At 49.5% G+C, this 26,533-nt stretch overlaps 3 protein-coding genes across 7 annotated transcripts; all 3 read right to left on the reverse strand.

The window, feature by feature from the left end:
* Positions 1-1,233: 1,233 nt before the first annotated feature.
* Positions 1,234-10,371, reverse strand: LOC122495060 (cytochrome c oxidase subunit 6B1). Of its 2 annotated transcripts, none has more exons than XM_043600778.1 (4): positions 10,240-10,371; positions 8,286-8,402; positions 6,411-6,511; positions 1,234-1,425 (listed from the first exon to the last, which is right to left on the reverse strand). In XM_043600778.1, the coding sequence occupies exons 2-4, from the start codon at positions 8,389-8,391 to the stop codon at positions 1,372-1,374; spliced, it is 261 nt and encodes an 86-aa protein (XP_043456713.1). In that variant the 5' UTR covers positions 8,392-8,402; positions 10,240-10,371; the 3' UTR covers positions 1,234-1,371. The 2 variants fall into 2 exon arrangements, with proteins under 2 accessions (XP_043456713.1, XP_043456714.1); XM_043600779.1 differs by having other exon boundaries at positions 10,161-10,315.
* Positions 10,372-12,319: 1,948 nt separating this feature from the next.
* Positions 12,320-15,384, reverse strand: ETV2 (ETS variant transcription factor 2). Its single transcript, XM_043600718.1, has 7 exons — positions 14,982-15,384; positions 14,651-14,740; positions 14,443-14,556; positions 14,123-14,182; positions 13,400-13,879; positions 12,798-12,910; positions 12,320-12,538 (listed from the first exon to the last, which is right to left on the reverse strand). The coding sequence occupies exons 2-7, from the start codon at positions 14,718-14,720 to the stop codon at positions 12,338-12,340; spliced, it is 1,038 nt and encodes a 345-aa protein (XP_043456653.1). The 5' UTR covers positions 14,721-14,740; positions 14,982-15,384; the 3' UTR covers positions 12,320-12,337.
* Positions 15,385-18,338: 2,954 nt separating this feature from the next.
* RBM42 (RNA binding motif protein 42) lies at positions 18,339-26,485 on the reverse strand. 4 transcript variants are annotated; one of them, XM_043600684.1, is made up of 10 exons: positions 26,250-26,485; positions 25,872-26,016; positions 24,567-24,651; positions 24,384-24,458; positions 22,526-22,591; positions 22,271-22,446; positions 21,504-21,836; positions 21,055-21,172; positions 18,675-18,869; positions 18,339-18,582 (listed from the first exon to the last, which is right to left on the reverse strand). In XM_043600684.1, the coding sequence occupies exons 1-10, from the start codon at positions 26,375-26,377 to the stop codon at positions 18,470-18,472; spliced, it is 1,434 nt and encodes a 477-aa protein (XP_043456619.1). In that variant the 5' UTR covers positions 26,378-26,485; the 3' UTR covers positions 18,339-18,469. The 4 variants fall into 4 exon arrangements, with proteins under 4 accessions (XP_043456619.1, XP_043456620.1, XP_043456622.1 ...); XM_043600685.1 differs by having other exon boundaries at positions 22,271-22,425; positions 26,250-26,482; XM_043600687.1 differs by lacking the exon at positions 22,526-22,591 and having other exon boundaries at positions 22,271-22,425; positions 26,250-26,482.
* Positions 26,486-26,533: the final 48 nt, after the last annotated feature.

Below are 26,533 nucleotides of genomic sequence, written 5' to 3' on the forward strand. Positions count from 1 at the left end.
GGAGCAAACAAGAAGTGGTGGATCAGAGAGGAAATAGAACCAGATCAAAGCTTTACCAAATCAAATACATATCAAGTATATATATTTATATATACACATATAAATACTTCTAGATGTGTGGGCAGTCTCTGGAAGAATGCATGGGAAACTGCTGATGGTAGTTGCCTCCAGACAGAATTGGGCATCTGGGGTCAGAGTGAGTCCTACATCTGGACTTTTCTCTGGACATCCTGATTCACTTGAAATTCTCACCATGTTTAAGTTCTTTCTTATTTCCAACACATGACATAAGCTACAGTTCCTCAAAGTCCCTGGGCACAGATGAGGATCCTCTGTTTAGAGCCTCTCCTCCTCATAGGCAGCCATTTCAGAAGACCCCTCCCTAGGCCATTTTCCCTCAATGCAAGAATCCTCTCTCTGCTCGCCCAAATATGCTTCAGGTAAGTCTGTCTCTCAACCACTTGAGTGGTCTTGAGGAAACACCAATTCAGCCACAACCTGGTGCTCTAAGCGAGTCAACTGTCTCAGGAGCTCCCTGCTGACAAATCTGGTGGGTGATATTCTGGACTATTGTGTGGCAATTCCTTTGGAGGCAGCAAGAAAAAATGTTCATCTGGCCTGCTTAAAACGACCTCCAATCATCACCACGATCAACATGAAAAAGGAGGACCAAAACAGAGGGAGAAATTCCACAGTGAAGAAAACTGATCAGACGATATTAAAAGTGTACCGTTAATATCTTAGATGTAATTCATGGCAGTGTAATCATGTGTAAAATAAATCTGCATCTCTAAGAGATACATATACTTATCTCTGGATAAATCTCCAGGATTTGCTTTAAAATCACCTAGGGGGGAGGGGAATAATTAGAGATGAAACTGATTGGTATTCTGTTGATAACTGTTAAAACTAGGTGATGGGTACACACAAGTTTTTATTATACTGTTTTCACATGGTTCAAAAATTACATAAAAAAAGTTTCTTGTAATTATATAGATAATAAAGGAATAATCAGATAAATTTTAGCATGTATGGGGGCTCGAGGCTATTTTGTATAATCAACTCACTCTACTGTCTGGTATAGAGAAGGCAGTCGTTTAATAACATAACATAAAACAAAACAAAACAAAACAGAAAAAAACCAATCACCCTGAAGCCCCTCTTACTGGTCAAGGTACTAATTCTACCCCAGCTTCTTGCCCGATCATCCAGCTCTTTCACACATACACAGTCTTACACTTTTCCAATGAGTATTTATTATTAGTTAAGCCATGCTTCAGGATCCCAGGGTGGGGATCACCATGTACCCAGGTCCCCCTTCACTGCCCTAGGAGAAGGATGGAGTACAGAGGAGAGGTGGGTGGAGCCAGTTCAGATCTTCCCAGGAAACGTGCCTTCCGCCCGGCGATCGTCCCAGGCTGCCACCTGTGGAAACACAGCCAATGTTACTCCCTTCCCCTGTGGGGAAACCAGATGAGTGACCTTGGTCTTCCTCACTTTGCTCACCTGCTCAGTCGTCAACAAGTAAGCCCAGTACTGCCACTATTTCAGGAGTGAGGGTTGGAGGGGGGCGAGTAACATGCAGAAAAATCCCACATTCACTGCAGGGCTGTCCCTGGGGAGATGTGTGACTGTAAAGAGGTTCAAGAGTACGGCTGTGCCGTATTTCAGGAACCCCAGAGTTAACACTCAGTGATGGTTGTCAGAATACAGGAAAGAACACTAGGCAGCTGCGAGACAAAAAAGAGGCTCATCTACGCCCTGGCACGAGTGGACCTCCCAAGTGCAAAAAGGTGCAAAACTGAATACAGAGTGTGATCCTGCTGATCACAGATGTACGCATATAGGCATATAAAAAATAACAGAAAGGCCCGTATCAAACTGTTAACACTCCCTAGAAGAAACACTCTGCAACCTGTGGACCTTCCTACAGGCAGTCAGAAGCACAACCACTGATACACACACACCCTCACACTCACATATATATGCCATGTATTAGAGGCAGTAGACCAAAGCACGGATAATAAGGAAGACTGAGTCTGAATTCCTAACTGTGACACCTCGGGCAAATTACTTAATCTTTCAGGGCCTGGTTTTTTTTTTTTTTTTATTTTAAATTTTTATTTTGAGAAAGAGAGAGAGAACACACAAGGTGGGGAGGGAGGCAGAGGGAGAGAGAAAGAATCTTAAGTAGGCTCCACGCCCAGCACAGAACTGGATACTGGGTTTGAACTCACGAAACCACGAGATCATGACCTGAGCCAAAATCAAGACCTGGATGCGCGACAGACTGAGCCACCCAGGCACCCCTCAGGGCCTCAGTTTTTAATTGTATAAAATGAGGACAGTGAGGGGCACCTGGGTGGCTCAGTCGGTTAAGCGTCTGACTTCAGCTCAGGTCATGATCTCATGGTTTGTGGGTTCGAGCCCTGCACTGGGCTCTGTGCTGACAGCAAGGAGCCTGGAGCCTGCTTCGGATTCTGTGTCTCCCTCTCTCTGCCCCTCCCCTGCCCGCGCTGTCTCCAAAAAATAAATAAAACATTAAAAAGAAATGAGGATAGCGATAACAGTCTCCATCTCATCCTGTTTTTCAGCACGTTTGCCCTTAGAAGATATCAAGTGCTTACAAATGAGCTGGCTTATAGTTAAGTGATGTGTATTTTATTTACATACTTACACACCATGTATCATGAATACTCTGTACTTTATTTTTTTTTTAATTTTTTTTTTCAACGTTTATTTATTTTTGGGACAGAGAGAGACAGAGCATGAACGGGGAGGGGCAGAGAGAGAGGGAGACACAGAATCGGAAACAGGCTCCAGGCTCCGAGCCGTCAGCCCAGAGTCCGACGCGGGGCTCGAACTCCCGGACCGCGAGATCGTGACCTGGCTGAAGTCGGACGCTCAACCGACTGCGCCACCCAGGCGCCCCTGTACTTTAAAAAACATACAGACAAATTGGGCCACACTACATATTGTCCTGCAACTTGCTTTTCCCACAAGTCTTAGAGCTCTTTCTGTTTTCTGTCACAAAGATCAAGATAAATGTACCAACATTTATCTAGCTCGGGTTGTTTCTGAATTACAAACAACTCTGCAATGAAGATCCTCACACAGGAGCATCTTTGTAGGTCTAGATGTAAAACTGCCACATGTATGTTTTTTTCCATTTTGAAAGATCCTGCCAAACTGACCTCAAAAGAGATTGTACCAATTTATAGAACAACTAACACTTAGCACTGTCCATCTTTATAATTCTTGCACCAGAATGCAAGGTAAAAACAAGCTTCTCTCTGTTGTTTTAAGCTGTGTTTTCCTGATGACTTGAGTGGAGATGGACATCTTTTCAGGTCAACGCTCATCTGGATTCCCTCATACTGGACTTGTACTGTCCACGGTCCACAGTACTTTATGAGTGAACTTCTCAGTCGCTGGGACTGACCCTCTCTCCATCTCTCTCTTTTTAAAAAATGTTTATTTTTGAGAGACAGAGATAGAGCTCAAGTGGGCAAGGGGCAGAGAGAGAGAGGGAGACACAGAATCTGAAGCAGGCTCTAGGCTCTGCACTGTCAGCACAGAGCCCGATGCAGGGCTCGAGCCCAGGAACCATGAGATCATGACTTGAGTCAAAGTTGAACGCTTAACCAACTGAGTCATCCAGGCGCCCCTCTCCATCTCCTTTTTTTAAAAATTTTATTATATTTTTAAAAAATATACATCCAAATTAGTTAGCATATGAAACAATGATTTCAGGAGTAGATTCTTTAATGCCCCTTACGCTCCTCTCCATCTCTTTTTAAAGGATCAGGTTGGTCTGATAACTTGGAAATTTCACTTTGCCCAATAATCCCACTTCATGGAAAGGAAACTAAGGGAACCATTCAAATAGAGGAGAAAACATTTCCCGGAATGGAAATGTACACTGAAGTATCATTTAAAATAGTGAAAAGATGTGAATCCAGCTAAAAGGGAAGGAAATATTTTATAACTATTAAGATGATGGCTGCCCAATAAGTGAGCAGATTGTACTGACATGGAAGTAGGTACACAATGCATGTTAAGTAAAAAAAGCAAAGCACAAAACAGTGTCAGGAGTATGACCCATATTAGCATTAAAAAGTAGATAACCACGTATCTACACATACACACACATTAGCACACAGAAAAGGAAGTAAAAGATTTGTGCCAAATGACTAAGGAAAGTTAACTTTAGGATCAGAAGGGAATGGCTCGGGGGCTTTCACTTTCTACATTACATAAATCTCCTGTTTTGAAGATTCCACAAAAGTCAGTGTTATTTTTTCATAGAGAAACTCAAGATTTTTTAACCTGGAAAATAAAACATGGTTGGAAAAAATGTTTTAAATGCCCTTCCAAAATACACATACTGGGATTAGAGACTAATTGAAAATAATACACAGGAAACACCTGGAAATGCGACAGTATTATTAGGGATGTCAGGAGGATGGGGAACATTTTTCTGCCCTTTCTCTATTTTTTAAGTTTTTGTGAAGTGGTTATATTTTTCATAAAAAACAAAACAGGGGTGCCTGGGAGGCTCTGTCGGTTAAGTGTCCGACTTCAGCTCAGGTCATGATCTCACAGGTCATGAGTTTGAGCCCCTCGTCGGGCTCTGTGCTGAGAGCTTGTAACCTGGAGGCTACTTCAGATTCTGGGTCTCCCTCTCTCTCTGACCCTCCCTGGCTCATGCTCTGTCTCTGTCTCAAAAATGAATAAACATGAAAAAAAAATTTAACAACAACAACAGCAATAACAAAACACTTGTTTTTACTTCACCAAGTTTTTAAAATAAAGAAGCCAGGGCAGCCAGGTTTAAAAGGGACTTGGCAGAATACATTTATATTCAGCCCTAACAGGGCAGACACAGCAGGCACCTGAGGGTAGGAACCACACAATCTGCTGCTCCCAAGGTAAGAGCAGGCCCAGGTCCTGGAGAATGGGGCGTAGGGCAGCACTGGGGCCGGAAGCATGCTTCCCAGGCCTCTGTCCAGCATGCACCCGATGGAGGCTCTGAGGCTGGAGGAGGGATGTTATGAATTCACAACATCATGCTACCCAAGATCACCCAGCGACAAGGAGAAATCCTGGAAGGGCACAGGGCATTCAAAGACACATGAGACACTGTGGCCAGAGAGGTGGGAGGAGAGCCAAGCAAGCTGAGGAAGACTGCATTAAGGCAATCTGTTCTCAAGAAATAAGCCCCAAAGGCGTACATCAAGGATGCTTCATATATACTGAAAAATTAGAACATAATCTCCATCAAAAGGGAATCAGTTAAATAAAAGCATCTGAAAGTTACTAAAACCTGAAACGGCAGATCTGTATGCATTATTATAAAAAAAGGCTTCAAGACACACTGAGAAGTCAAAGCAATTCAAAGACTATGTCGTGTGACTCATCCATACAGAGGCTCCACAGGAAAAAGGGAATGAGTTAACACTAGTTACCTCAGGGAAGGAGCACTGGGGAGCACAAGATGGCTTCTACTTTTTATTTTACTGTACTGCTCACATTTGGCTTTTTTTTTTTTTTTTTTAATAAGCACTATGACTTTTGTAATACTACCATATTTTGATCCTAAAACACAAGGTTTTTGCATTTTAACATCTCTGAAATTAGCATTAATTGCATTCCCTTCTGGCATTTTAAAAAAAGATTTCTCAATGTTTCTTGCAGTCAAGAGGATCTTTGATTTGAGGAAATAGTACAATGTTAAACATAAATATTTGGGGGGCGGGAGGCTCAATCAGAAGGACTTGGGCCCCTAAAGATAAATTCTTTATTTAAAGAAGTGTGTGACAGAGTATTAAATAGTGACAAAAGGTCTGGTCAATCAGGGCTAGCCAGATTGCCTTACTGTGTCCGCATCTTCTAGAGAAGCACATGGAAGTAGGTAGGGGTAAAAAGACATGTTTGAGATTTCCTTCAGAACACTACAGCAAAGAAAAGGGGACAGAAGAAGGGAATGTGGAAAAATCTTGAAAATAGTCAATTTGGGGAGTGGGTATAAGTGGAAGGTCACTGAATTATTCTCTCTACTTTTATGTATAATTTGAATGTGTTCATAATAAAAGGCCCAGAAATGCACAAGATGGCGAGCCCCACAGGGACAGGGAGCCGGCCATACGCATATTTGTGGGCTGCATGAGCAAGATGGATGTAGCATGGAGACGGCCCCAGCTGCCCCAGCTGCGAGTCCTGACTGGCTGAGAGTCTCATTAAAAAGAGACAAGGAGGGCAATTCCACAAAGCAAAGGTCAAGTCCCATGGACAGTGCAATGCCCTGTGTTTCCTCTGCCTCTCAGATGAGCCCCCACCGAGTTACCACACTCCCTTCTGCTAAGACCCCATCCAGCGAAGTTCCAAGGGCCCCAGCAGGCAGTACGTACCCAGGATATGGGGCAGAGGGACTTGTACACACGCCGGTACCATTCACACACGGAGACATCACCCCCTTTAGCAGTCATCGCCTTCTCACAGCGGTGGAAGTCTGCGAAGAAAGGGGCTCAGGTTCAGCCCAGACCAAGGACTGGAACACATTTTTTAAAAATGTTTATTTTTGAGAGAGAGAGAGAGAGAGAGAGAGAACAAGTGGGGGAGGGGGAGCATGCAGAGAGAGAGAGAGAGAGAGAGACAGACAGACAGACAGACAGAGAATCCCAAGCAGGCTCTGCGACGTCAGTGAAGAGCCCAACTCAGGGCTCCAACTCACAAACTGTGTGATCACGACCTGAGCCAAAATCAAGAGCCCAACACTTAACCAACTGAGCCACCCAGTTGCCCCTGGAACCCATTTTTGATCAAAACTCAGAGAAATATTTTTCACTTCACAGCAGTTATGCATGCATACACACACACACACACACGTTTGACAAAGAATGTACATTCCTACAAATGTGCTGAAAAAGGCTAGACATGCCTCGCCAAATTGATCTCGTGGCCCCTAGAGAACTACTGTTTGACCTGAAAATTCTGGGGTCGGGAATGAGGAGGTAACATGAGGGACATGTGCAGGGACTATGGAAGTCCAAAACCAGGGCAAGGGAAAGGGAAGATGATCTTGATGCTAAGATGCTGGCATCCTAAGACGGGAAGGGGATAATCTTGTTTTTAAAAGTAGGAAATTAGGGGTGCCTGGATGGCTCATTCATTCGACTATAGGTTTCAGCTCAGGTCCTGATCTTATGGTTTGTGAGTCTGAGCCTCCCCTTTCTCCCACCAGGATCTGTGCTGAACTGTGGGGAGCCTGCCTGGGATCCTCTCTCTTGGCCCTCCCCTGTTGGGGCTCTCTCTCTCAAAATAAATAAATAAACTAAAAATAAAAACACCTTTAAAAGTAGGCAATTAAGGGGTGCCTGGCTGGCTCTGTCGGTAGAGCATGCAACTCTTTATCTCGAAGCTGTGAGTTTGAGCCCCACAGTGGGTGCAAAGATTACTTAAAAACAAAATCTTTAAAATAAATAAATAAAATAAAAGTAGAAAATTAATTAAAAAAAAGAAAAATACTCCAAGTATTCTACTCCTGGGCACATTCTCTACATAACAAAAGCATTCATATGCACATCAAATTACACAGAACATTCATAGCATCATCATCCATAAAAGCCCCCAACTGGAAACCATGCAAGGGGCCAGAAATAAATTATGGAAAATTATACACGATGAAAATGACCAAACCATATATCATAGCATGGATGAATCTTCAAAACTGCCAAATGAAGAAATTCAAAAACCGAGACTATGTATAATGTCTATAAAGTTCATCAAGAGGCAAACCTAAAAGCAGTGATAAAACCAAAATGTGATTGCCTTAAGTCGGCAAGGTTACATCTCTAGTGGGCAGAGTAGGATGCTGTATTCAAGGCAAGGCATGCAGTAGGCAGGGAAGCTCAGAATGCTGGCCAGTATCTAATTTTTTATCCAGGTTATAGTTACGCAGGGGAATCACTTTAGTATTATTCATTTAGGTGTACATTATGCTTTACATATTTCCTTTATGTATGTTACGTCTGTCACATATACACACAAATAGTCTTCAAAAAAAAAAAAAAAATTATAGGAACCAAAGTTTGTGATCCTGACCTAGATGCTGGAACTTGAACACAGCTGTGATGAGGGGCATGGGCCCTGCAAGGTGGGATGCCCACAACAACAAAAAAAGAGGCCTGGGATGTACAGATCCGGTAGGAGACAACAGATAAGTGACATGAGGTGAGGCACCAGGAAAAGGTCTGCATCCCCTCCCACGTCTACGCCCTGCTTACCCAGGTAGTTCTGCCAGCAGTTCCTGGTCTGGTTCTGGTTGGGGAAGCGGCTGTCAAAAGGGGCAGTCTGGTAGTTCTTGATTTTGGTCTTGATGTCTTCTGCCATGGTGCTGAGTCCTGGAGGCATAGGCAGTGGAGGTTGGCAAAAGTTCTAAGGGACCTGGGCATGGGGAGGTCAGCCCACCCAGACACAGAATAATGGGGTAGGTTAGGTGTGAATCAGCCACCACCTTCTACCTCTCAGCATATACAAACAGAGGTAAAGCGTGGGGCAAATCCACACATCTAAGTGTGGAAGTCACAGCAGGGCTTGGCAGGGCGGGGGGATGGGACTCCTTAGCAAAATCGGGCCTTATTCGTCCCAAAATAACACTGGCTAACATTCACTGAGTACTCAGTATAGGCCAAGCCCTGTTCTACACACTTTACTCCTGCAGCCACTCTAAAAGGTAGGAACTATTACTTATTACTATCACTGTTTCACAGACAAGGGACAGGGTGTCCAAGTGACTTCCCAAGGTCACACAAGTGGAGGAGCCACACTCCATCACTGACAGATCTACACGGTAGAGGTTCTTAATCTCCTTGGTACCATGAACTCCTCAGGGATCTAATGAACCCTTTCTCAGAATATTTTTTAATGCATTAAAAGATTGCATAGGACCATAAAGAAAACCAGTTGTATGTAGCAGAGGATTTACTAACTACCACAATTCTGAAGTAGTCACGAGTGAAGATGTATTCTGTGACATCCGCAACCATAATGTGATATAAGATGACCTGTGATTTTGATTGCTGACAAAGCGACAGATGGATGCTAATATTACCAAGACTGATGCCTCCATTCTTAAAAGGAAATGCTACATTTAAATTAGAGATTAAGAAGAATAAAGGGGTGCCTGGATGGCTCAGTCTGTTAAGCCTCCAGCTCTTGATTTCAGCTCAGTTTGTATCTCATAGTTGGTGAGTTGGAACCCCGCATCAGTTGGAACTCTCTGTCTCCCTCTCTGCCCCTCCCCGCTCGCTTCTCTCAAAAATAAACAAACAGTTAAAAAGAAAGAAATTTTAAATTTCTTAAAATACATACGTAATTTTCCCCCCTTCAAGTACTAGCACACCTTGCATTCTATGGACTTTGCAGACTGAGAATCAAAAAGCTCTGCTGTATCTCTTACGAGGTGACACACAGTTTTCTCCATGGAATGTGAAACTGCCTCTATTCCAGAGAATTCAAAGAGTAATGGGGTTACAAAGGCCCATGTAAATTCAAGGGACCCAAGGTAGTGAGCAGGCCAGTGTTAAACTCAAGGGACCCAAGGTAGTGGTGGGGATCTGGGGCACCACAGCAGAATCTTTGGGGGGAAAGGGTAGAGGCGCATGGGGAGGAGACGTAGAATACCAGCGCTGGGACACAGAAGAAGAGTTGTTCTGAAGTGTTGTTTTGGGGGGAGACCTGGGAGGGAGGGTGGTTCAGGAATGACTCTTAGGCCCTCTAACATTCAAGAGGGAGGAGGAACCAGAAACCTGGGTGCAAGGCCAGGCCGCGGCCCGGGCAAGCCACGGGAGCCACGCCTGCCTACGGCCTGCTGATTGAGGGCACTACAGTCCTAACTACGGAATCCAAACCCCGGTCGCCGGCTAAGTAGCTTAATATCGCTGATCCTCAGTTGCTTCACTGTCAAAAAGGGATAATTGCGGGCCTTTCCTCATAGGGCTGGAGTGAAAATTAAATGAATTAATAAAGTCGCGTGAAACGTTACCTGGCATTAATTAAGGAAGACCGAAATAATCGTTAGCTACGAATACTAACAGAACAGGACCCTAGGGACCGGGGGGGGGGGGGGGGGGGGCAGACGCCGCGGGCCGGAAACTCACTTCGTCCTCGGGGAAACGAGGGTCCGGTTTCTCAGTTCCCCAGGATAGGGTCCCAGCTTCCCAAGCCCTGGACACTCACCTAAAGACACCCCTGAAGCACCTTGCAGCTCAATGTGACCCTCAGCAAAGACGCCAGAGTCGGACCGGAAGCGGAATTGAGGCCGGCCGGAAGCGGAGCGAGTCAGCGTGTGTGAGAGTTTTCCGCGAGGCTAGAACGCCCGCGGAAAAGCCGTCTCGGGAGCCATTAAGGCCACGCCCATCCGGGAGAACTCCGAAATCCTATTGGGCTGAATGCCTGTTGATCATCACTTCCGGCCCAATCGTGAGCTAGCGTGCGCTTTTCAAAGGTCCGACCTGGGGCTTGAGACTCCTGGTTACAGTTTCTCATCTCTTGTTTTTACCTAGGGAAAGGAGTTTCGAGTCCTGGGACTATCTGTAGAGTGGGCCGAGGGAAAAGTATCCCAGCGGAAGTATCCTTATTCATGCAGGTATTGCTTGTTTAACGCTTACCCGGTGCCAGGTACTTCGATAAGGGTCGGGGATGCATCACTGAACAAAACACGAGTCCCTACCCTCTTCATGATTACTATGGGATCAATTGTTAGGGGTTTGAAATCGAACCAGTCTTTCTCCCAGGGTCATTTGTCATATTGTGAGGAACATCCAGACTCCCACCTCCCTGTTCTTTACCGTCTTTCCCCAAACTCCAGAAGGCACAAATTAACACAGATTTGGGTGCCTGAAGGCTCAAACCAAAGTCCTGCATCGCAGAGAGGAGGGGTTAAGAACATAAAAGCTTGGGTCTGGCAGAAATTAGTCCCATCTTGGAAAGTGACACATCTATTCTAGTCACAGAGGTATCCCTGACTCTTTTTCTCACACCTCACAGCTAGCTGATCAAGAAATCTTGTCTTTGCCTGAAGCAATGTATCCAGAATCTTCGACATCTGGTTCAAGCCACAGGCACAGCCAGCCTAGGCTATAGAAGCAGCCCACACCCTAGCCTCCTGGTTTCCCCACTGCCCTCCACAATCATCCACTCAGCCAGAGAGACCCTGTTAACACCTCAGTCATCACTTCCCTTTAGCTTAGAACCCTCCCATTGAGTCTTGTCTGACTCAGTCAAAAGCCAAAGTCCTTATGAATGACCTACACAGTTTGGTCCCTCTTATACCCTCATTTCTTATCCTTTTCTCTTTATTCCCACTGCTCCAGCCATACTGGCCTCTTCCTGTTTATTTTTTTTAAAAGTTTTTTTTTTCAACATTTATTTATTTTTTTGGGGACAGAGAGAGCCAGAGCTTGAACGGGGGAGGGGCAGAGAGAGAGGGAGACACGGAATCGGAAACAGGCTCCAGGCTCTGAGCCATCAGCCCAGAGCCTGACGCGGGGCTCGAACTCACGGACCACGAGATCGTGACCTGGCTGAAGTCGGACGCTTAACCGACTACACCACCCAGGCGCCCCTAGCCTCTTCCTGTTTAAACACGCAGTCTGGCTTCCCTCTAAGGGCCTTTTGTATTTGCTCTCCCCTTGGCCTGGAACGCTTTTTGTGAAGCTGGCTCCCTTCCTCACTTCCTTCAGGTCTTTGCTTCAATGTCACCTTCCTGGTGAGTCCTTCTCAGACCAAATATTTAAAATTGTCATTTTGTCAGGAGGACCACTCTTTAGGGACTCAGTGGTTCCCAGAATGGGGTAGGCTCTCCTCGGGATCTAGATCCAAGTTCAACCACCCTCAACTTGGAGTGGTGAGACAGTTGGTGGTTTGGGGGATCTAGCACTAAGTCTAATTACTTAATGGTCCCAAGCACTGGAAGAACACACATAAGTCCTCTTTTGGAGTTTTGAGTCTTCTCTTCAGAAGGGACACAGCAGGTAAACTCAAACGTTAGTGACTGGGTCCGATTCCTTTACAAGTCCCAGCACGGGCAGGCACACAGTAGGCCCTAAAGGGACTGAGTTGATTCCTTTGAATATCCCATCACACAGTGAACACACAAGTAGGTCCCCTAAGGGTCTGGGTGTGTTTTAGTCACCGCGCGTCTTAAGATCACACAGGCCGGGGGTCGGGGTGGGATGTGAGTGTGGTGGTGCACACTTAGGGTCCTTAGTGGGTTTAGTCAGTGTCAAGTGGGAAGGACGCAGGCAGCACACGCGACTAATTTGACGGGGTATTTTTATTGGGTCGCTCCTCCCGGTCCACCTCCCGCGCAGTCGGTATGGGCCAGGCCGGGTACGCGGCCCCCGAAACGGTACGTGTACTTGCGCCCACCGCTCTTGCGCACGATGTCGCGGCGGTAGTAGTAGCGCAGGCCTCGACTCAGCTTCTCGTAGTTCATGCCGGGCTTCCTCTTGCGCTCACCCCAGAGCCGCGCCACCTAGGACGGAGGCTGGGCTTAGTCTGAGAGTCAGGAGGGAGCCTGGCTAGGCAACAGACGCGCGGGGCGGGGGACGCGGTTTCGGGTACGTTTTGGGCAAGAGTTAGTCCCTTTAACTCCTGCGGGGGTAGAGATGAGTACGAGCTGGGGTGGGGTGGGGGAGGTCAAGTGCTAGGCAAACTGTCTCGGCTAAATTGAACTGAAGGAGACTGGGGGCGAGACTGGGGCGGGACTTGGCCGGTCTGGGAAGCTGCCCCACCTCTCTGGGGTCACACAGCTGGAACTCGCGGCTGTTGCCCGTCCAGCGGATGCAGTTGCTACGCTCCCCGTCTCGGAGCAGCTCCAGGAGGAACTGCCACAGCTGAATGGGACCTGCGGAGTGCAGGCAGGTGAACACTCAGGCTTCCTAGCCCCGGACCAAGTCGCTTCGATGACCCATATGTCCGGGCTCCCTCGCCTCGAAGGTCCACGTGTCCGGTTTTCCCAACTCGGGGCCCAGAAGTCCATCCCCTTCGGGCCCAGCGAGTCCGGATCCCCCCATATAAGGATCCCCAGCATCGGCCTCAGGGACCCAGGCAGCCGGGGCCCCCATCTCTGAAACTTAGGAGTTGGGGTGCCACATCTTGGAGACCCAGATATCCAGACCCGCACCTCTTTCTTCTCAACTAATCCAGGAGCCTAGGTCTTTTGCTCCCTGGAAGACTACCAGTGTCTTAGTCCTCTCCTCCCCCAGGACTCACCATCACCACCTCTCTCGGACTCTTAGGTAACAGCCTCGCCCCCTCACTTCCAGTTTCCTGAGTCCCGCCCCTACGCGCCTAGGCCCCGCCTCATTAGATTCGGGTCTTGGGGACCCCTCACCTCGATGGTTACTTTTGGGGTAACAAGCCAAGGTTACGTGGTCCGACTGCTGGCTGGGTTCAGAGGACGTGGTGAGATCTGAAGCCTGGTATCCCTTTGAAGAAGTGGTGCAGTCCGTATGCAGCCCCGAGACCCAGGAGGTGGTAGAGTCTGAGACCGCAGGTCCAACCCACGAAATGGTAGAGTCCGCGTGAGGCTCCCCGCGGAGGCCCTTGCCCCAGTAGGTGGCGCCGTCGAGACCAATAGAACTGTCCCAGTTGGTGGAGCTGGGGGCGGCCTGGGCACAAGACCACGAATTGGTCCCTCCCCCGGAGGTGGCACAGTTCTGATCCGCTGTCCCCGCAGAACCGGCGAAGGGGGCGGGGCCCAGGCCGGGAGGGGCGGGGCCCGGGGCCTGGGAGAAGCCGTTCCAGTGGTCCGAGCCGTTGCACGTCAAGTCTGTCCAGTCTCCCGACCACGGAAGAGCCTGACGGGCGGGATCTGTGAGGAGCAACAGATCTCAAGTGAGGGGAGCCTAGGTGTCCCGGTCTCTGGCCGGGGGGTTCTTGGAGTCTAAGCTCTAAGCCCTGGGCCCTGGGCTCCCGGATCTAGGCCATGCCACCTCGAGGACACAGGTGTTTCCCGTCCTAGCCCCGTTCCCCTCAACGATCGAGTAGTTTAAACCTCCAGCTACGGAGGAGGACCCCAGTCCCTTTCTTCCCCCGCCTCTGTGTACACACTCACCCGCCTCCCATGTAGCTTCTGGATGCGTTAACGTGGAGCCCCAGTCCAGCGGTGAGAGCCCTGCGAGGGATAAGAACGGAGTTTAGGGAAGGTGCGAGCAGTGACTAGAGACGTCCCCTCGACCACTCACGCAGCAGTCTTTATTCTTCAGGGAATGAGTTATTACCTCCAGCCCCTACTCACGCATACCTAGAACTCAGGACCCTGGCCTCGTCCTCTTTCAACCTCAGGACTTCAAGCCCGCAGCCCTCCCCCCATTTTGCCTCCGGAGTCCAGGAACACACCCTTCCTCCCTCAGTCCCAGCAGCCCAGTCTCTCACCTTCCTCAGCTCCCAGGTGTCCCAGCCCCAAACCACCTTTCCAGCGTGTCTCCACTGTCAGCGTGTCCCCTGGGAACGCCAGCTCAGGGAAATAGAAGCCGAGCTCAGCTCCTTCTGCAGGCAATGAGGAGGTTAGGGCTGGGTCGGGGTCAGCAGAGACCCCCACCTGTGCACCCTCCCCATACAGTGACTCAGTGCAGCAGCCTACCCAGCCCTGAAAGCCTGTTCCCTGGGGGCACTTCCTGCGGTGAAGCTTCATCCCAGTTCCACAAGTCCATGGATACTCCTTGTGAATGTTCTGGGCAGGGGAAAAAAGGGGAAGGGGTGAGCTGGTGACACTTAGGGACTTTGGAGTCTGGCTGGAGACTCCCTCAGACCCAGAAGTCCAGGCCTTTTGTTCCCTTCTTCCCTGAGACCCTGGAATCTTGGCCTCCAGTGTCCTTTTTTCTCAGACTAGGAGTAGGGGACCTCAGCCCTCTCCCTCCCTCAGACCCAAGAGTCCAGACCCCCAGACATCCAGTCCCCAGTTCATGGCTCACCTCTGGCGGGTTTCTCTGTCCCCAGCCAGGGGTCTCAGCCCCATTTCATACCATGCACCCCCTCCCCTGGGGGCCGGGGCAGGGGGGGAATTTTCCGAGACGTCAGAGCTGGGGGTCGCAGCTGGGTCGAGTTGCAGGGACAGAGGCGGGGCCAAGCGTCGTCCCCCCCCCACCCTCCACCCCCCTCAGGGATGGCCGTCCGCCGCCTCCTGACAGCTCCGGCTATCCTGTTGCGGGGATGGCTTGGGCTTGGACAGGAGCTTGGGGAACAGCGGGCTGCGCGAGACCCGGGGTGCGGAGGGGAGTTTACGGGGTGATGGGGGTGGGGCGGGGGACTTGCTGGACAGGTTCTCCGTCTTGGGTCTTGATCCTGCGACATGGGGGGGGGGGAAGGGGGGAGGGTCTGGGGTCAGTTGGGTTGCGCCAGGCTTATCTACAACAGGAAGGGGGATTTCCGGCCAGACCCCAGGTCGGCCTACGTCACAATCTGCAGGGGGACTGCGTGGGGGGTGGGGAGGAAGGATACGGTTGGGGGAAGCTGACCCAGAATCCCCAACTGGGCAGAGTTCTCCCCTTCGAGGGCTTTGAGGACGACATTCTGGGGCTGCTCTTGAGGAGTGTCAATCATGGCAACAGCATCAACGATATAAATAATGACGACAGTACTTCTAATAGCTAACATTTATTGAGGGCTCATTGCCTGCCACCACTGTGTCACTGGGTTTTCACTTAATCCTTTTATGAGGTAGGTACTAGTCTTCATTTTATGGAAGGGGAAATTGAAACAGACTTCCTTCCACTTCTCTTCATGTCCAGAATCCATGCCTTTCCATGCTATAATAGTTTGAGACAAATGGGGAAAATTTGAGTATGAACTGAATATAAGATACAGAATTATTCATTTTCTTAGATGTGATCATGGTATTATAACATGAAAGATGTCTCTATAAGGAAATGGACACATATTTAGGGGCGAAGTGTTATGATGTCTGTAACTTACTTCAAATGACTCGGCATCCCCCCTCCCCCCCCCCCCCCCGCCCCCCACGTATACATATAACATATACATCTATACATGCAATAGTTGGGACATACTTATACTAAAAAATTATTTGTTTGTTTGAGCTTCAAATTTAACTAGGTGTCCTGTATTTTTATTTCCTAAATCTGGTAACCCTAAACCCAGGTAGCTTGGCTTCAGAGCCTGTGGTTGTACCCATTATGCTGTATTAGTAAGTGTTTACCATTAAAAATAACCTCCTTAATAATGGGCATTTTTCAACATTCACCCTGCTTGACCATTAACCATTTACCATTCTGAGGGTAGGAGGATGGAGGTGTGAGCACTACTCTTCTGTTGGTGTTACATGAGGAAACTGGGCTTGAAAGGGGAGAGCCACTTCCCAGGGCACATGGTGGGTGGGTGGTGTTGGGATTGGCTTCAGCATTGGGTGAGCAAAGAGCTCCCAGGCCACTGCTCCACCATCTATCTAACCCAAGGACCTGAAGGGTACCCTAACCTAGTGTTCCCCACCATGCCCCAGGCCTCCTCCCCCTGAAGCTGGTCTCTCTCCTGTGTGTCAGTCTCCATGACTCCCTACTCTAGTTTGGTGTCCCTGGCTCTGGGTCTCTGTTGCACCAGGCTTGATCCAGTGAGGCCTTGTCACCCAGTCTCTCCTGCTGAATCTCAGTCCCTTCCCTTCTCTCTCCTTACTTCCTTATCTCTCGTCTCCCTCTCTCTCTCTCTCTCTGCGTTTTCTCCCCATCTTCCCTCCCATTGTACTGCCTTGACCTGCCATTCTCGCCTCTCCATCTGTCTCTCTCATCTCTGCTTGCCACATCCTCTCCATCTCTGTCCATCTGTCTCCCAACCCCACCGAGCTTTCTTTCCCTTTCCTCAGGAAGACTTAAACACACACATTTAAAACTTCATTTTTGGAATCATTCCCTCTTCCCATCTCCTCCCTTGTTGCCCTCCCTGACTGAAGTGAGCAGAAGGGGGTCAGGAGCAGGGAGGGCTAGTGATGTGGGGATAGGGTCTGAGGGTCCTGGGGCTGGGTTGTCTGGCCCAGGTGACAGGGGGCTGAAGGACACTTCCTGTGAGGGAGGGAGACCCTCACCCTTCTAACCAGACTGGAAAATGTGACGTCAGAGAGGGAGCAGTAAGGGAGGAAGGCGGGAACAGAGGAAATTTGACACCTCTCCTGGGTAATCAGCTTCCTGAGAGGCCTTGGCATGGTTTCCTTCCTCCTCTGAGTGCCCCTTCTCAACCCAGGGTTCTGCTGGCTTTGGCCCTGGGAGACCCTCATCCCCTCCCCATGCTTGAATCATGGAGTATCCCTCTTCTGCCTGGTCCCTGCGCTAGCCCCTTTCAGACCTCCAGTCCACAGCACGGCAGTGTCAGGGCTGTTTCTAAAGTGCAAATCTGATGCCAGTCCCCGCGTGAACTTGGTTTCAACTACTTAGGGTTTGCTGCTGCCTTCAAGGCAAAGTCTAAGCTCTCAGCCTAGTGTTCAAGATTCTGCTTGGACACTTCAGACAGGCAGAGTCAAGCTTGGGGCTGGGAAAAGAGAGACCTGCAGATGCAGAGAATAGAAACTCAGAGAGATACAGACACTTAGAGACAAGAAACAGAGGGGCACTCACAGAGACATTCAGGGAAATAGACACAGAGAAACACTCGAGGACGCCCACACAGATGTACGGCAAGAGAAGTTGGCTGGGGTTTGGCAGAGTGAAGAAACTGGAAAACAGTCTGAGATCCAGAGGATGAGAACTGCAGAAACTGGGAGAGAATGACACGAAGAGCATGAGACAGACGCAGAAGTGGCGAGTTCCTTCAGGAAGCCCTTCCTGACTGCCAGGTCAGCACCCTGGGCTCCACTATCCCAGTCCCGACCACTCTGGGCTCTCACTGTGTGGCAGTGGGCCTATCTTCTGCCACTGGACCATGTGCTCTGAGGGAACAGGGCCTGAGACTGCTTCAGTCACCATGTCCCCAGCACTGGCTAGGCCTTCGGTGAGGTTGCTGAATGGATGAAAGCCTGGAAGGCTGTGGGCTCCGGAAGGCCTGGCCCAGAAGACCCCCTACCTTGGTGCTGAGAACACAAGCTGGAGTGAGAAGACAACGGGTCTGAGTCTCAGCTTGGCTTTGACCTTGCTAAAAGCCTCTGCTTCCTCCTTTGTGGAATGGGCTGTACTCAGCACACACTTAGGAGGTTTCAGGAAGATGTGACAGGCACTGAAAATGCCCATTTACATGTTTGGCTAGGTAAACTTATAAAGCTCCCCACTATTTCCAGGTCTGGGGATGTCAAGCCCTGCTCCCCAAAGAGTGCTTCTAAGCCCAGCCAGGGATGGAAATAACGTAAATTTATTGAAACTGGTTTTGGGGAGGGTGGATGGGTGGATAGTTGGGGATCTTCCAAAGAGAACTGGGGGAAGAGCCAGCGCCCGGCCAGGTGGGAGCGGGTGCCTGGCCACAGACCCTATCTTAGGCCCAGTTTCTTCTTCTCCTTCTGCTTCTTGCGCACCACATCCAGGTTCCGGTCCTTCCACATGCTCTTGCGCAGCTTGATGGGGCGCGAGCCCACATACTTCCCTGTGGGAATGGAGGGTTCAAGGTCAGGCTTGGGGTCAGGCTTAGGCCAGATGCTGGTCACACCCACTGTCCCTAAGAGAGGCTTCACCTACCATTCATCTCACGCATGGCGCGCACATAGTCACTGGGGTCCTTAAAGCTGACGAAGCCATAGCCCTTGGTCTTGCCTGTGCGCTTGTCTCGGATCACCTTAGCCTTAAGGAAGGATGGGAAGCGGCTGAAGGCGCGTGCCAAGATGTCATCGTTCACTTCATTGCCCAAATCCCCACAGAAGATCCGGAAATCATCTGGGGTTGGGAGAGAGGAGGTCAGGAGATGCAGATGCCTGGCCCCATGTCTGCCTTATTTAGATAGCCCCACCTTCTCTGAAGGCATCCCCCAAACCCTCCTCCCTCTATCCCCACGGTCTCTGCCTGGGGCCCTCTCAGTAACAACAGCCAACACCTATATGGTATTTACCCTGTGCTAGACTCTGCTAAGCACTCATGAGGTTTTCACACATCCGGCACTCCCAACACCCTTTAACACAGAGGCACAGAGAGGTCATGTCACCTGCCCAATGTTACTCAACTAGGAAGTGGCAGAGCTGGGACAAGAACTCTGGTACCTGACTCCAGAGTCCTCGCCTTTACCTCCTCACCCCAGAGCCATGTTCTCCATTCCCATGAATTAAGGCTCCAACTTTGTCCTAGCCAGGCTTCTCCTCTGAGCCCCCAGCATCCCTTGGTCCCCATGGATATCCCCTGGGCCCCTCACACCCATTTGCTTTAGAGAAAGCCCATTCTAATTCCCCCTTGAGTCTCTGAAACGTGAACACACTGTCAGATCCTTCTCCAAGGCTGACCTCAGCTTCCATTCCTGGGCATACCCTCTGGGCTGGACCTGAGCCAGACTGAATGTACTCAAGCCCAAAGAATCCCTTCCGCCACAAGGCACATACTATTATTATCCCCTTGTTGGAGTGAGGAAAGGATAGAAAGGCTAAGTGACTTGCTCAAGATCACAGAACTAGGGGCTACAGTCTGCACCGACCATACCTAGGCTGACATTGCCATGCCCTGGCCTGGAGCAGGTAGACAGTCCCAAAACAAGAGGCAGAAGTCAAGGACTCAGATGGGAGGTAGGGCTGTTTTCTCAGCTAGCACTGTGGTTGCCCCGCAGCTTCTGTGGTGATTAAGGACACTCTCTAAGAACAAGTTAGGCCACTCTAAAGAGGAAATTATGTGGCCAACTCAGAGGGAGGGGCCTTCTTCAAAACAACTGGGCTGGACACTGTTACATATAAGACAAAATGGTAGGAGGGAAACCATTCTCCTTAGGAGATAATCTAGAGACCTAAAACAGCATGCCTCCTGATCCATGGGAAAAGATGGCTACAACAGAATTTAGGAACAACTGGGGAAATTTAAATATAAAGGGAATATGAGATACAATAGAATTATCATTCATTTGCTTAGGAATGTTAATGGTATTATGACACAAAACAGAATGCCACTTTTTTTTTTTTAATTAAAAAAAAATTTTTTTTAAATTAACGTTTTATTTATTTTTGAGACAGAGAGAGACAGCATGAACGGGGGAGGGTCAGAGAGAGAGGGAGACACAGAATCCGAAACAGGCTCCAGGCTCTGAGCTGTCAGCATGGAGCTCTATGCGGGGCTCAAACTCACAGACTGTGAGATCATGACCTGAGCCAAAGTCGGACGCTCAACTGACTGAGCCACCCAGGCGCCCCCAGAATGCCACTTTTCTTAGGAGAAGAATACTGAGGTATTTAGGAGTGAAGTGAGAACTTCATTTATAACTTGCTTCAAATGATTGAGCAAAATCCAAGAAACACACATACACATAGAAGGATAAAGTGAATACAGCAAAATGTTAATTGCTGAATCTAGATGGTGGTTATATTTGGCTGTTCACTGTTAAATTCAGTGTTTAAAATTCTTCATCAGAAGGGGTGCCTGGGTGGCTCAGTTGGTTAAGCATCCGTCTCTTTGGCTCAGATCATGATCTCACAGCCCCATGTCGGGCTCTGTCTGGGCTGATAGCATAGAGGCTGCTTGGGATTTTCTCTCTCTCTCTCTCTCTCTCTCTCCCCCCCTCCTCTGTTTGCACATGCTCCCACATGTTCTCTTTCTCTCTCAAAATAAATAAACTTAAAATTGTTTTTTTCATAAGTTGGGAGAAAAAAGAACGTTCTTTTATCTTCAGCAACTCAGGCAGAGGTCAGAAGGTTCTAGGTGCCAATAACCTCTACCAAATTCTGTCCAGTGGCTTAGATGAGGGCCTGCCCTTCAGAGCCAATGTTTAGCCCTCCATGAGGTAGGCAAATAGCATGTGCCTGCCTTACAGAGAGGTGGCAGTTGTGGACCTACCCAGCTTACCCTCCTTGAGTCTGCCCCAAGGAGACCTTGGTGTGTCCTTGACTGAGCCCTGCACCTGGTGCCTGGCCCTGCACCTGGGCCCACTTACCTGCGTCCCACTCCAGCAGGCTGGGGTCCTCCCAGCTGCTCCCAGCTGCTGTGCGAATGCAGCGTTTCAATTTCTCTGGCTTCCCTTTCTTCTTGTCCTCACCCAAGGGCTCTGGGACCTGCAGAGGAAAGGGGATGGGGTGCAAAGGGCTTGGTGTTGGGAGTCTGCTGGACCGGTATGTCCCCTTCAGACTCTCCCACTTTCTTTCACCCCTTGCCCTCCTACTTCCATAATTAAACAACTAGATGTGCTTCTGGATGTGAGGTACATGTATCTGCCTCCTCCTCTCCCACGTCCTCCCAGCCCTTCCAATTTCCTGGTTCCCTCCTACCTTCATCGATAGAGGACTACATGTCTTTCTGGGTATAAAACGCATGAGTTCCTGCCTGCTCTCCCAGCCCTTTCTACTTGCTGCCCACCCCTGACTGCTATGCTCCCTGAGAGCTTACCTCAAGAGCCATGAGGCCAGGGGGTGGCTCAGGCCGTGGGGGCCGGGGTCGAGGACGCAGGGACAGGAGCTCAGGAATGCGCAGTGGGGGCAGTAGGCCTCGTACAACCTCCAGTGGGAGGGGCAGTGGCTCAGGCTCAGGCAAAGGCATGGCCAGGGCCAATGGCAGGCTGGGCCCAATGACTGCAGGGCCGGTGGGGGCACCTCCTGCCCCAACAGCCACTGCTGCACCAGCCTCCTCCAGCCCAGCTGCCACTGCCACCACTGCCTCTTCCTTCTCTTTAAGGCCCAACCCCAGGCCTAGGCCCAGCTCTCGGGGTGTTGCTGGCTCTTCCTGTGGGCAAGGGCAGACAATGAGGGATGCCATTTCACAGGCTCAGACCTAACTCCCATCCTATACAACAAAGCAAGGGCCTGAGGCCAGAAAGCAGACAAGAGACCTAAACAGAAAGGAGACTCTAGTCAGAGACAGACACAGGGACAAAGACATCAGGACAGAAAAACAGAGAAGGACAATCAAGAGAAAAATAGAGATAGAGACAGAATAGAATAAAAACAGAGACAGAACCCATTGCATGTGTTTCTCTCTCTATTTTCCTCACAAAAAGAAAGAAAAACAGACTCAGTCACCAAAAGAAATAGGGAAAGACAGAGACTGAGACAGAGTCAGAGAGTAAGAAGGCAGATTTAGACACAGCCTACCAGGCCAGGATTGAGCATCTCCCCACCCTTCGCACCTTTGACCATTAGCTCCCTGTCCATACTTACCAGAGGAGGCCTCAGAGCAGCCATGGAGCCCAGGGGGGGCCCTGGGGCCCGAGCCATCGGTGGCAGCATCATAGGTGGTCCAGGGGGCCCAGGCAGAGGGGGGCCCACAAGGGCTTGGTGAGGGGGCCGCAGGGCCATAGGGCGGGGACCACCTGCTGCAGAAGAAAGAGCAGAATCTGTCAGGGTGTTAGTGGGGGAGTTGGAGGGCTGAGGGGGGAAGTTATGTGGCAGGGATGATGACCCTGGCCCCCTCACCTGCTCTCTGTAGCACGTGGGGGACGAAGGCCGGACGCAGGATAGGGGCCCTCTGGGGGGCCACAGCTGTGGGAGAGAGAGATGGGGGTGTGTGTCATGGGGGACCGGGGCACTTGAGGTGAGGTGTGTGTGTGTAGGTACTCTCAGAATCCAAGAAATCCTGGAGAAGAGTCTGGGGAACCTTCTGGGAGATCAAGAGTCTTTCGATTTGTTCATTCAGCAAAAATTTACCACGGAACATCTCCTCTGGGCCGTCCCTGTTCTGGACAATCATAAGGACACACCAAAAGACCAAAAACTCTCAGGGATCTTCTGGTCCAGAGTAGGAGGGTGACAGCCCAGTGTGTCTCACCAGAGGGTGACAGCCCAGAGTGATCAGGGCCGGGATGGGGTAAAGCCCAGGCAGAGTGATCGGAACTAGAAGGGGGAAACCTGGGGAGTGGTGGGAGCCCGGAGGAGCCCTCTGACTTAGCCAGGGTGACTAGAAGCTTCCTGTGAGCTGAGACCCAAAGGATAATAAAGACCCAATTGCCTTTGGTCAGGCAAAGCGTGACTGTAAAGACTACTGGCAAGAAGAACATTTACGAACAAATTTTTTTCCCTTTTCAGTTTAGTATAAATTATAATAGCAGAAGTTGCAGTTTGGAGGGCATCATAAGAGAATGGTCAAGAAGACAGTAGGCATCCAAGAATAGACTCATTGGCTAGACCATGAATGTCCTCCTGAGGGCACCAGGGAGCCATAGCAGGACTGGAAGCTGGCCAGGGTGACTAAATCAGATGTGCATTTTGATCAAAACCATACTAAAGAGTAAGATGTTAAGATTTCTCAAACGTCAGACAAAAAAGTTTAACAGGATTTAACTAACACAAGTTTGATCCAATACAGATCGTACCAGAACTTTACAGAACGTGTATTTTTTTCTTACGTATAAGGAAGTAGTGTCACAAAAATTGACTGTAAAGGTCACCTCAACAAATGTAAGAATGACCCGTGGAGAGGATAGGGTTTAGTTGATTTTGGTTAACTTGATTCTGATTTGGGCAATAGGCTTTGGAAGATTACAGTTGGGTGGCAGCGAGCAGGAGAGAGAAGGGAGGTCAACAAGAATACTGCGGGCATATTCTAGCAATGTTTAGGGCTCCTGGGGAGTATGTGAGAGTCTCTCCATAAGGGGCCAGATGATGTAGGGTCTTGACTGCTAGGTGAGGAGCTTGGTGCTTGTTTGATGGTTTATTTATCCCATCAACAGATAGTACGTAATGCTTACAATGTGGCAGACATCAAGACTTTCGTCCCTCATGAAGCTTGTATTTTAGAGGAAACAAAAGAGGATAGCCATAATGGGTAAACTGTATAGCTTGTCACGGGGCGCCTGGGTGGCTCAGTCGGTTAAGCATCTGACTTCAGCTCAGGTCATGATATCATGGTTCATGAGTTTGAGCCCTGCATCGAGCTCTGTGCTGACAGCTCAGAGCCTGGAGCCTGCTTTGGATCCTGTGTCTCCCTCTCTCTCTGCCCCTCTTCTGCTTGCGCTGTCTCTCTCTCAAAAATAAATAAACATTAAAAAAAAAAAAACTGTACAGCTTGTTATAAAGTATTAAGTGCTATGGAGAAACACAACAAAGAATAAGGATTAGGAGTGACAGTAAGGAGGGTGGTTTGCAATGGTCAAGTCAAGCTCTACTAAGGCCAAACTGATGAAGTACATGATCAGGTTTGTGCTTTAGGAAGATGGTAATGTCAGGGTGGGGATGAAATTAAGCGGGTGAGTTAGCACAATGATGTAGGCAAGATGCTAGAGTAGTCAAAACAAGAGTGCTTCATTAAATGTGGGGTTCCCGGCCTGAGACCTACCTGCTCGACGCAGGAACATAGCTTCTCGGGCCTCTGGACTATCCAGGTGACTCCGATCACCAGGGCCAAAGCCAACTGTTGGGATGGGAAGAGACAAGGATGGTGGGAGGAGAATCCCAAGCATCCCATTTTATCACCTTGCCTGATCCCCTGGCTCCCTCTCCTCCACCACTCCTTACTTACCTGGACCTACAAAAGGAGGGCCACCCACCATGGGAGGAACCACTGTGGCTGCAGCAGCTGCCCGGGCCTCCAGAGTCTGTTGAACCTGTTGGGGAAGAAATTGGGGTGAGGGGCCTGACTCAGTGCCACCAAGCTGCCCTGGCTGGCTTACCCTGGGAGACCAAGGGTCTCATTCTTTGCATTCTATGTAGGGCTGGCTATCTGTCAACATTAAGTCTAAGCTAAACTGTCACTTTTCAGGGAGGCTTTTGGGATCACACTAGCGAAAACTGTCCTTAGCCCCTCCCAGGAGCAACTCATCTTGTTATCCTGTTTCATCTTCCTCAACGCATCTCACACCATCTGAAATTATGTCCAGCCTGTCTTTCTCATCTCCCATGCTACCACCCTGGTCCAAGCTATCATTATCTCTTGCCTAGATTATTATGGTAGCCTCTTCAGTCTCCTCGACTCTGCCCTAGCCCCCTTACGGTCTGTTCTCCAAACACAGCCATGATTAATTTCTAAGTTGGACCCTATTACTCCTCTGCTCAAAATCCTTCCACAGCCTCCCACATCAGAGTAAAAACCAAAGTCTTTAAGGTGGCCCACAAGGCCCTACCAGGTCTTATCTCTATCACCTCTCTGTCCTCATCTCTTCCCACTCTCCCCGTTGCTCGCTGTACTCTAGCCACACTTTTCTCTGCTCTTCTTTGAACATGTCAGGGATGCACCTGTGTCACAGCCCTTGCACTGGCAGTTCTCTCCACTGGGAATGCTCTTCCACCAGATATCTCCATGGTTCCCCGTATCATGTCCTTTATATCTTTGCTTAACTGTCACCTCCTCAGAAAGGCCTTCCCTGACCATGCTGATAAACCTCTGCTTTTCTTACTCTTTGACCTGTCACTCCCCAGTACAATGTAAGCTACAAAAAGATAGTGATTTTTTTTGGTCTATATTGTTCTCTGCTATGTGCTTAATGCCTAGAACAGTGCCTGGTGCATAGAAGGCACCCCATAATTATTTATTGACAGAATGAACCAGTTTCATTTGTCTTCTTTTTAGTAGTCTCCCTCTGCACTAGTTATATACAACTTGCTATTGAGCATGTGAATGTGACTAATGAGACTGAGGAACTACTGAACTTCAATGTAAACTTAAATAGATACAGAACATTTTCATCATTGCAGACAACTTTCTGGACAACAGGCTTTAGAATATAAGCTCCCAAAGGGCTGAGGCATTGTTTGGTTTAGTTGTTACTATGTTCTCAATGCCTGGCACAAACATTGTGTTCAAGCACTGTGCTCAGCTCAGTCGTACCTGCTGATAAGTGTTGGTTGCGATAATTGGGCGGATCACAGGAGCTGCTGGGACCTGCATCGCTTCTACCGTGGGGACCGTGGGCACCGCAGGCACAGCAGTCGGGATGCCGGTTACTGGAGCCCCCAGAACTTCCTGCTCAAACCTGAGGAGGCAAGACCAACAACACAGCTCAGGACCTTCCATTAATTCTGAAACGTTGGGTACACCGCGATAAAGCCTTCACCCCTGCCAATCTCTTCTTACTCCCGCCCGCACAATCCCGAAGGTCCCATTTCCCCATGATAGAGCCATATCGGGATAAATGCGGCCTCGAGGCTCCAGGGCTCGGTGGCTCTGACTCTGAGGGCTTTTATCGCGCCTTGCCAAGGGCCTTACAGGGCCATCTCCGCCTCCATCTCCTTCAGGCGTTCCTCTCCGCTCTTGCCCGGCATGCCGGCGCCAGGACCCGGGACCACAGGTCCTCCTGCACCCGGGAGTCCCGGGGCTGGCCCCGCCCCGGCCATCGCTGCTGCCGTCGCTGTCGCCGCTACTACCGCCTCAGCTCAGCGGCCTCCACCAGTTCCGCTGTCTACTCTCTAGTCTTGTCGGGTTGGGCGCCCTCGAATGACGTATCAGCGAAAGCGACGGGCGCTGGTGCATGACATCATACGCCAACGGGG

Source organism: Prionailurus bengalensis, chromosome E2 (genome assembly GCF_016509475.1).
Source record: "Prionailurus bengalensis isolate Pbe53 chromosome E2, Fcat_Pben_1.1_paternal_pri, whole genome shotgun sequence".
In the NCBI taxonomy this organism is placed as follows: domain Eukaryota; kingdom Metazoa; phylum Chordata; class Mammalia; order Carnivora; family Felidae; genus Prionailurus; species Prionailurus bengalensis.

Excerpts from the sequence above, each read along its gene's own strand:
- ETV2 (XM_043600718.1), bottom strand. The coding sequence starts at position 14,720 with ATGGACTTGTGGAACTGGGATGAAGCTTCACCGCAGGAAGTGCCCCCA. Across the intron at positions 14,557-14,650 it reads GAACAGGCTTTCAGGGCTGG|AAGGAGCTGAGCTCGGCTTC; the intron begins GTAGGCTGCTGC and ends CATTGCCTGCAG. Across the intron at positions 14,183-14,442 it reads ACACCTGGGAGCTGAGGAAG|GGCTCTCACCGCTGGACTGG; the intron begins GTGAGAGACTGG and ends TATCCCTCGCAG.
- LOC122495060 (XM_043600778.1), bottom strand. The coding sequence starts at position 8,391 with ATGGCAGAAGACATCAAGACCAAAATCAAGAACTACCAGACTGCCCCT. Across the intron at positions 6,512-8,285 it reads CTGCTGGCAGAACTACCTGG|ACTTCCACCGCTGTGAGAAG; the intron begins GTAAGCAGGGCG and ends CTTTCTTCGCAG. Across the intron at positions 1,426-6,410 it reads CCCTCTGCCCCATATCCTGG|GTGGCAGCCTGGGACGATCG; the intron begins GTACGTACTGCC and ends GTGTTTCCACAG.
- RBM42 (XM_043600684.1), bottom strand. The coding sequence starts at position 26,377 with ATGGCCGGGGCGGGGCCAGCCCCGGGACTCCCGGGTGCAGGAGGACCT. Across the intron at positions 22,592-24,383 it reads TATGTTCCTGCGTCGAGCAG|CTGTGGCCCCCCAGAGGGCC; the intron begins GTAGGTCTCAGG and ends TCTCTCCCACAG. Across the intron at positions 22,447-22,525 it reads CCACGTGCTACAGAGAGCAG|ATTCTGCTCTTTCTTCTGCA; the intron begins GTGAGGGGGCCA and ends ACACCCTGACAG.